This window comes from Sinocyclocheilus rhinocerous, unplaced genomic scaffold (assembly GCF_001515625.1).
Source record: "Sinocyclocheilus rhinocerous isolate Xijiao unplaced genomic scaffold, SAMN03320098_v1.1 scaffold1394, whole genome shotgun sequence".
Classification (NCBI taxonomy): domain Eukaryota; kingdom Metazoa; phylum Chordata; class Actinopteri; order Cypriniformes; family Cyprinidae; genus Sinocyclocheilus; species Sinocyclocheilus rhinocerous.
This window is the reverse complement of record NW_015627241.1, coordinates 54,991-64,180: the sequence shown is the minus strand read 5'-3', so window position 1 is coordinate 64,180 and position 9,190 is coordinate 54,991. Positions and strand designations below refer to the sequence as shown.

Genomic DNA, 9,190 nt, shown 5'->3' with positions numbered 1-9,190 from the left:
GGTCTTTATTGTATAGGTCTAATTGTCTCCCGAGGCCACAAGAGGGCGCAACGAGCAAAATAATGCAGCACATTTAAATTGTCAACGCAAGGAAGTAACTCTATAAAAACGTGCATTACGTCTAAATTAACTCATAAAAATCAAATATAATTTCATAAATTATAATAATAGCTCATTGCTATTATATTGTATTTGATTTATCACCTCATTGCTATTATATAAGTATTTTAAGTCGTTTTAAAGTCTATTTTTCGCTTAGGTCTATTTTTATTACCACAAAAAAAAAAGATCTGATTACTCGATTAATCGTCGGAATAATCGTCCGATTACCAAAATAATCGTTAGTGACAGCCCTAATTCCCAGACAATAGTATGCACAAAAAAACATGATTTTTTTGTATGAATACCTTCTCTAAACATTTTGAAATGGACATCACTGAAAGTAATGATATCAACATGCAGTTCAAGTGTCATATTTATTTAAAAATGCTCATTCAGTGTAAGAAATATTAGGCTGATTCAAACCAATAATTTAGGAGACTTTCCGAGTGATTCATGAAAAACTGGCTCATTTTCTATTTAAAAAATTGCATTTATTACTGAAAAATCTCTGCTGCATATTTAACTACACTTGATTCATTTCAAGATGGACATCACTTGAAGGAATGATAACATGCAGTTCATTAAGTGAGTTATGATTGTTCAGAAACATTCGTTCAGAGTTCATTCTGTTAAGTTTCAGTCATGGTTATACATTCTGATTTTTGTATACATGTAATATTTCTGTGCTATCTGCCTAGGGTTCTGAATAGAAGTTTGCATATAGTACACTGAGAGGAAGTAAGGACTCTTATGGGGGGGGAGATCGCTGCTTCCGGTATTGTTATGTTGTTGTGAACGGCTATGGTTGCAGTCGAATAAAGGGAGTTTTCCATTAAGTTTAAAACAGTTGTCTTTTGATGAGTAACATTGGTAGCAGAGGATGGCCGCAGATCAAAATGTGCAGTGTGTCAAAGTACATTCCACTGGGCCAAGGACTGCCCACACAAAGGTGAGCAAATCAAACTGACTGAGGACTGTAAAGAGACTAATGTAGAGGAGTGCAACATTACTCTGTTTACAGACGAATTACACTCTGAAGCAGAAATCCTTATGACTGAATGTTTTGGATCTGCAATAATAGACACTGCATGCACTGTGGACAAGAATGGCTAAATCACTACATCACTGAGCTAAGTCAAAAGGAGACAACATATTTGAGGAAGACAGAAACACAAAGCCATAGACCATTTAGGTTTGGAGATGGAAAAGTGGTCCATTCCAACAGAAAGTAGAAAATTCCTGCAAAAATTGGACAGATCAAGTGCAAAATTGAGACTGAGGATGTCCCAGCTAACATTCCATTGCTCTTAAGCAAAGTCTCCTTGAAAAGAGCAGGAACAGTATTAGACATGAAAAATGACAGAGCAGAAATGTTTAATCAACCTGTAGAACTTGTGTTTACAAGCTCTGGTCGTTACTGTGTAAACATAATGGGCAACGAAAGTAGCCCTAAAGACATGCAATGTAGTGAGCAGATCTTGGCAACTGCTGAAGAGGAAAGGAATGAGGATGAGAATGAAATCCTAATAATCTCGGATAAAATGAGCTCAGCAGAAAAACGTAACATCCTGATGAAGCTTCACAAACAATTCGGACATGCAGCGACTTCTTAACAGCTCAGGAAATAAAGATACAGAATGCAGCATCATCTTGCAAAAAATTGTGAGTGAGTGTGAGGTATGCCAAAAACACAGTAAAGCTAAACTAAAGCCTGCTGTTGGCCTGACACTGGCATCGCAGTACAACGAAACTGTGGCTGTAGATTTGCATGAACTTGAGCCAGGCGTGTGGTATCTCCATATCATTGATCAGTTTACTCGCTTTAGTGCAGGCAGCATTCTGACCACAAAGAGATCTTCTGAAATAGTGAAACATTTCCTCCATGACTGGATAAGCGTATATGGCCCACCCCAGAAACTGTTCAGCGACAATAGGGGAGAATTTAACAATGATGAGGTGAAAGATATGGCAGAAAACTTCAACATAGAAATACAAACAACAGCTGCATATAGTCCGTGGAGCAATGGACTTCTGGAGCGACACAATCAAACACTCACTGAAATCATAATGAAAGTGAAAACTAGTAATGGTTGTGATTGGCATACTGTGATGGACTGGGCTCTTATGGCAAAGAATACTGTGCAAAGTGTCCACAGCTACAGTCCTCATCAGCTAGTGTTTGGCCAGAATCCCAATTTACCATCTGTGCTGATTGATAAACCTCCAGCTCTAGATGGTACCACAAAGAGTCAGTGGGTAGCAAGACACATCTCTGCTTTACATGCATCAAGAAAGGCTTTTACGGAAGCAGAGTGCTCAGAGAGAATTCGCAGAGCGTTACGGAAGCAACTACGTCACACCGATGAGAAATATAAAATGGGTAATAAAGAGTACTACAAGAGAGTGAGCTTACAAAAAGGACAAATTGTAAAATACAGAGATAAAGAAAAAGGTGTTTTGTGTACAGCTAAAATCTTAGGGTGTGCAGGTAAAGCTGCAGGTAAATATAAAAACTGGTTTAACCTGTTGCTCATTGAGCCCACTAATGTAGCAGGCAGTACAGAGTCTGTTGACATGTTGAATGTTGAGAATCTTCAGATTGAATCCACTGTTACTAATGCTGACTCCATTGATGTATGTGAGCAATGGACTTCTGGAGCGACACAATCAAACACTCACTGAAATCATAATGAAAGTGAAAACTAGTAATGGTTGTGATTGGCATACTGTGATGGACTGGGCTCTTATGGCAAAGAATACTGTGCAAAGTGTCCACAGCTACAGTCCTCATCAGCTAGTGTTTGGCCAGAATCCCAATTTACCATCTGTGCAGATTGAGAAACCTCCAGCTCTAGAGGGTACCACAAAGAGTCAGTGGGTAGCAAGACACATCTCTGCTTCACATGCATCAAGATAGGCTTTTACGGAAGCAGAGTGCTCCGAGAGAATTCGCAGAGCGTTACGGAAGCAACTACGTACAGGTAAATATAAAAACTGGTTTAACCTGTTGCTCATTGAGCCCACTAATGTAGCAGGCAGTACAGAGTCTGCTGACATGTTGAATGTTGAGAATCTTCAGATTGAATCCACTGTTACTAATGCTGACTCCATTGATGTATGTGAGGATGTGTATGTAACAAAAGATGTAACATTTGACTTTGCAAAACAGGAAGAGATAAAGAGTTGGAGAGACAACCATGTCTTTGAAGAAGTGAAGGATGAGGGACAAAAGTGCATTTCAACTAGGAGACATTGAAGGGGTTGTACCCCAAGCTCATCTTGTTTCGTCTCAGACTGAGAAAAGTGAATACAGAAAGCGAGGATCAACATGCCACAAAGACTGACGTAGAAATGACGCAGACAATGAAAAAGGACAGGAGTTTGCTGAAAGTAACAGACAGTTGACAGAAGAAACAGAGACTGAGGTGCAACAAGAGGTGAGGCAAATGGAGGACACAAGGGGGCAGAATGAAGCAGAACAGCACACAAGTGACAATACAGAGACACCTAGTGGTACTAACCTGGAAACTGTTGTCAGCTTACAAAACAGGACAAATTGTAAAATACAGAGATAAAGAAAAAGGTGTTTTGTGCACAGCTAAAATCTTAGGGCGTGCAGGTAAAGCTACAGGTAAATATAAAAACTGGTTTAACCTGTTGCTCATTGAGCCCACTAATGTAGCAGGCAGTACAGAGTCTGCTGACATGTTGAATGTTGAGAATCTTCAGATTGAATCCACTGTTACTAATGCTGACTCCATTGATGTATGTGAGGATGTGTATGTAACAAAAGATGTAACATTTGACTTTGCAAAACAGGAAGAGATAAAGAGTTGGAGAGATAACCATGTCTTTGAAGAAGTGAAGGATGAGGGACAAAAGTGCATTTCAACTAGGTGGGTTTGTACCTACAAAGAGACATTGAAGGGGTTTGTACCCAAAGCTCGTCTTGTTGCTAGAGGTTTCGAAGAACTAGAGGTGTCAGAACTCAAAAAGGACTCACCAACATGTGCTTCAGAGTCTCTTCGGCTTCTTGTGGCAGTGATTTGTCAAAGACAGTGGACACTTAACTCCATGGATATAAAATCTGCATTTCTACAGGGAATGGAGCTATCCCGTGACCTTTATATCAAACCTGCTCCTGAGGCCAACAATGAAGGAAAACTATGGAAGCTTAAAAAGTGTGTGTATGGTTTGGCCGATGCTTCACTCTACTGGTATAATAGAGTGAAGGAGATTGTCATGAGGTCAGGAGGAACAATGTCCCAAGTAGATCCTGCTGTGTTCAACACATTCATTTGAATGATTCAACAGGCTGATTCAAACCAATAACACCTGAATTTGTGAGTCTGCGTGATTCATGGGAAAAAAAAGATATAAATATATTTATATCATTTATTATTAAAGCCAACAATGAAGGAAAACTATGGAAGCTTAAAAAGTGTGTGTATGGTTTGGCCGATGCTTCACTCTACTGGTATAATAGAGTGAAGGAGATTGTCATGAGGTCAGGAGGAACAATGTCCCAAGTAGATCCTGCTGTGTTCAACACATTCATTTGAATGATTCAACAGGCTGATTCAAACCAATAATGCCTGAGTCTGAGTGATTCCTGAACTCGCTCATGTTCTCTATATGATTTATTTTTAAAAATCACTATTGCAATTTTGTATATTTAACGGCGCATTTCGTTTCGAGACTGATATCAAGTAACGATAACATGCAGGTAATTATTTGAATCATTTTTAATCAGAAATGCTCATTTAGTTAAAGATTCATCAAGCTGATTCAAACCAATAACACCTGAATTTGTGAGTCTTTCTGCGTGATTCATGGAAAAAAAAAAGATATAAATATATTTATATCATTTATTATTAAATAAATCTGTGTTGTAAATGTGTATCTACTGTGCACTCACTTGATTTCAAAGCACACATCACTGAAAGTAATAATAACTTGCAGTTTATATATGAGTCATGTTTTATTCAGAGAAGTTCATTCAGAGTTCATTCATTTGAAGATTCATCTGGCCAATTCAAACCAGTAACACCTGAATTTGTATTGAAATTAAGTGAGTTTGCTCAGAAGCTGTTCATTCGGTGGAAGATGCAAAACAATAACACTTTAATTTGAGTCTTTCTAGGTTATTGAAAAAATATATACTCATCATTACTGATTTCTGGTGAATCAGACTATGCTGGTCACGTTGTATGTTTTTTGCATGCAGCTTGCGAAGACAATTAAATAGAAAGAAGGGTTTTCTTACTATTAATTGTTCACACCAAGGCTAATGTTAGGTGTAATAAACATTTTAAATCTCTGTGCTGAACATTTGTGTGGGTTTGAACAGGTGTTTACTTTAGTTTGTTTCATCTTATCACATGCAACTCATACTCTGAGCTCAAACATTGGTGAAATATTGATGCTTTTGCATCATTTACTCGTATTGGACTGAGCTGTGAACAGGACTTTATGAATATAGTGAAAGCACAAAGACTATATGTGATATGATTCTTGTGTTTGTATTTGTGTGTGTGTGTGTGTCAGTGAGCGTGACAGCAGAGCTGAGCTGTGGGCAGGATTTAGAGGAGCTTCTCCTTGATGCCAGTCTGGACACCAGCAGAGATGCACCGTAATGCTGTAACCAAGGTAATGCAAGGAAATTCCCGTGTTTATGAAGGATTTCCTGGAATAATAACTAGCCAGTGTGCTTTAAAGTAAGTCTAGTAGGTTAAGTTAACCTGTCTTTGTCTCTTCCCAGGATCCACACAAGCAGAGAATCAGAAGGGCCGGTTTGTTCTCGCCACATGGCATCCGCTCATATTCCTCGGGTCTTTTTCCATCTTTCTCGTGTCTTTACCACAAATTTTCCAAATGTTGCAACAGAACACAGAGGACTCGCCCTCCTTCCAGTGTCCAGCTTTTATTGAAATTAGGAAATTCATCTCTTCTGTGATTTAAACATTTGCCGTAAAGTTGTATGTTCCCAGTTACCAAAGACGCCCATGCAGAGAAACGCACACTCGCTGACCTCCTTCTGTTCCTCCCTGTTACGCTGTCGACTGTGGCGCCTCTCCGCCGCCCCCTGGTGGACTGGAGGTTATAATGCAGCACAGAGACTGACCGGCGGGAACATGCGAAGCCGTTTCATTGGTTTTGGCTTTCAGATATCGTCAAGCGGGCGGACGTTGTTGCGAGTCTCTGTGTGCGTTTGTCGTTATTAATGTCTCATTAACACAAAAAAAAAGACTTGCACCAAAGTGAGATCTGCTTTCCGTTCATTCCTGCTGCTCAGGAATCAGTCAAACCCCCATTTCTGATCTCCGATCTCACCGGGTTCCCTTCATCAACCAGCACTTCTGAAGGCATCTGATTTGTGCGTGAATGTGCGGCACAATCATTTAGCGAGTCATCTGAATGATTCGGACATCTTCGTCCTCGGCGAACGAATGAATTGTACAATTTTCACTCTCTAAACACTCATTCTGTCTTCCATCGGTAAAACCCTGTGTCACCGTACGTTCCCATCCGAAGACAGGACACGACACGTTTGCCTTTAAACCTTTTTTCAGCTCTTTACTCTGGCTGCTTTGCTAAATCAGTTTGTATTTATTTTAAACAACCTGAGTCTGCTGTGTGATTTATTTGTTAGTTTATTTTCCTCCTCGTGTTCCCCATCTTTTTTTTAAGCTGTTGTTGTGGGATTTCCCCCCCTTTGGTGTATATTTTCAGATCTATAAAGAGCAAATATTAAGTTTAAGGTTTTCCTATTTTGATTGGTGGGGGTTTGGGAAAGGGGCGGGGCACTGTGGATTGATTTATATAAATAGGGCTGGAGTATATTATGTAAATCGGGTGTGTGTTTGGGCGTGAAATGAAGGCAGTAGGAGTGCAAGCACAAGACTTCATGAAGAAAACACTACGCTTGTGTGAAGCTACTGCCGCTGGAGACACTAGAGACTACACTTTACCTCGAGAGACGTCGCCATCGTCAGACTAACGTGTGATTTTAGGGCAAACGAGAAGCTTGTGACATTGAAGCGAGGCTTGAGCTGATCAGTGTAGTACTTCCCACCATTCCTGGCTCTGTGGTTGGTGCTTTTCAGTTGCTCTCTCTCTCTCAACGTCTGGTTGATGTCGACTCTGACGTCTATCTGCCAGGCTTCAGAGAAGCTTTGCCTCTACATCCAGATTGTCTTTGACCTTGAAATCAACACTTCTGTGCTGCCCCCCAACCCCATGTTTGTTATGCTTTATTTTTAGTAATTTTTAAAATGACCTGTTAAATTAATCAAACCGTACTGGTAAACACAAAGAGATGTGTATGGCTTTTCCCTCTCAAATAAATGCATGTAATGACAAAAGGAGCACGTGTGGCTGTGTTTTTATGAACTTGCTTGCATTTGCGATTTACAGTTGTACTTGACAGTTATTTCAGGGTCAAGTAACTATTTAAAAGTGACTTTGTCCATCTTATTTTTAACGTAAGAGCGGACAAAATTTGTTTAGTTATTTTTAGCTTTCTAGCTATTTTGCAAACTGGTATTTATCATATTTATTATCGTAATCATAAACACTCATTTGTAGTGCAAAGTTTTACCGTTTAATGCACTTTGTTATTCTTCTAGTTATTTACCAAAAAATATTTGTCAAAATTGTAAATAAAACAAAGATATTACTTTTTGTGTTTTGCAAAAAAATTTAAATAATACGATTTCCGTTTTTCTGGTTCCGATTTTTTACTCTAACTCAGTGTTACTCACCATTTCTTTGTAGTTAATTTTGACTGAAAATGTTTCTACATCAAACTTTTCTCCGTGTAATCGGTGTCATTTTCTCTCAGAAATTGCTAGTAAACTTCACAAAGAATTAGGCTACAAAGAAACAAGTGACATGGATCAAACATGACATTTTGAGTAGAAAGGCTGAACTAGCATTTTCTTGTTAAATGTATGGCAACAATCTTTAGGCTCGCCCATTCACGAGACATGGCTTACTTCCATGCTGAAAAATAAGGTGGATATTACAGCTAGTCTAAAAAAGCGTTTGTCTAAAAGTTGCATTTGGTATCACAATTATTGTTTTGGTATCAAAAGCAGTTGTGTATGCGAGTGTTCATAAAACAACCCGATCTCATGAAAGTGCGTATAAATAGTACGCCAAATAAAAATGAAAACTCGTGGTATTGATATGCAAAAATGGACTTTGGCGTGTATATGCTACGCGATGGGTACACTGTAAAAAATTATTGTGATTTTAACAGTAAAAGACTGTAAAAAGGCTACAATAAAAACCTGTTAATTGGTTATCAGTAAGTTTCTATATTATATACGGTGGATAACTGTAATTACATTTTACAGTAAAATACTGTTAAAATTACGGTTTTTGGAGGTGAAAAAGAAAAAGTCATTGTATAATTTACAGTGAAAAACTGTAAATTGACATTCCCAGAATTGCCTGCATGACACTTCATATTTAGTTTTTTCGTTTAAATAACTGTTTCTTAGTTTTTTTCTGGCAGCCACAGCTTGCCGGTATTTTACCGTAAATGTCACAGATTTTTTTTACAGTGTAGGATTAGGGTTGTGGGGTAGATGCGTATCATATGTACGCGAAAACTGCGTATCATATGCACGGCAAAGTCCATTTTTGCGATTTCAGTACCACGAGTGTTTGTTTTTATTTGGCGTACTATTTATACGCATTTTCACCAGGCTCTCATAAAAATAAACGGCTTAAATGCAAACGTGACATAAAAGAAGACACTGAAAAACTAAATTGAACATGCTATTTAATTTAGACTTCTGAGAATGGATGAAAACTATGATGAAAATTCACTTCAACTCTTAGAATGTTTATTATTTTGGGATGAAAACTTTTGCTAAGCATTTAAATTTAAGCCTAGTGGTTTTGGAGGGGGTCTGTAAAGAAAATAGAAAGATGTTTCATTTGAATTTAATTAAAGAAAACCATTATTTCATGCAATAAAGATACTTGATGGAATGTTATAAAGTGCTGGGGATCTTTATTATTGGTTTGCTGGGTTTGCACAGGTGGAAACCCCTGGTTTCTATGAACGCAAGCGGTG

The 9,190-nt window shown here is 38.4% G+C and overlaps 1 protein-coding gene across 1 annotated transcript in view; it reads left to right on the top strand.

The window, feature by feature from the left end:
* Positions 1-7,466, top strand: part of LOC107724170 (protein phosphatase 1 regulatory subunit 37-like) — a 15,448-nt gene extending 7,982 nt beyond the window's left edge. The window contains exons 6-7 of the mRNA XM_016532982.1: positions 5,650-5,751; positions 5,864-7,466. Of these exons, the coding sequence (XP_016388468.1) occupies positions 5,650-5,738 (89 nt within the window). The 3' untranslated portion in view covers positions 5,739-5,751; positions 5,864-7,466. The remainder of the gene's footprint in view (positions 1-5,649; positions 5,752-5,863) is intronic.
* The last annotated feature ends 1,724 nt before the right edge of the window (positions 7,467-9,190 follow it).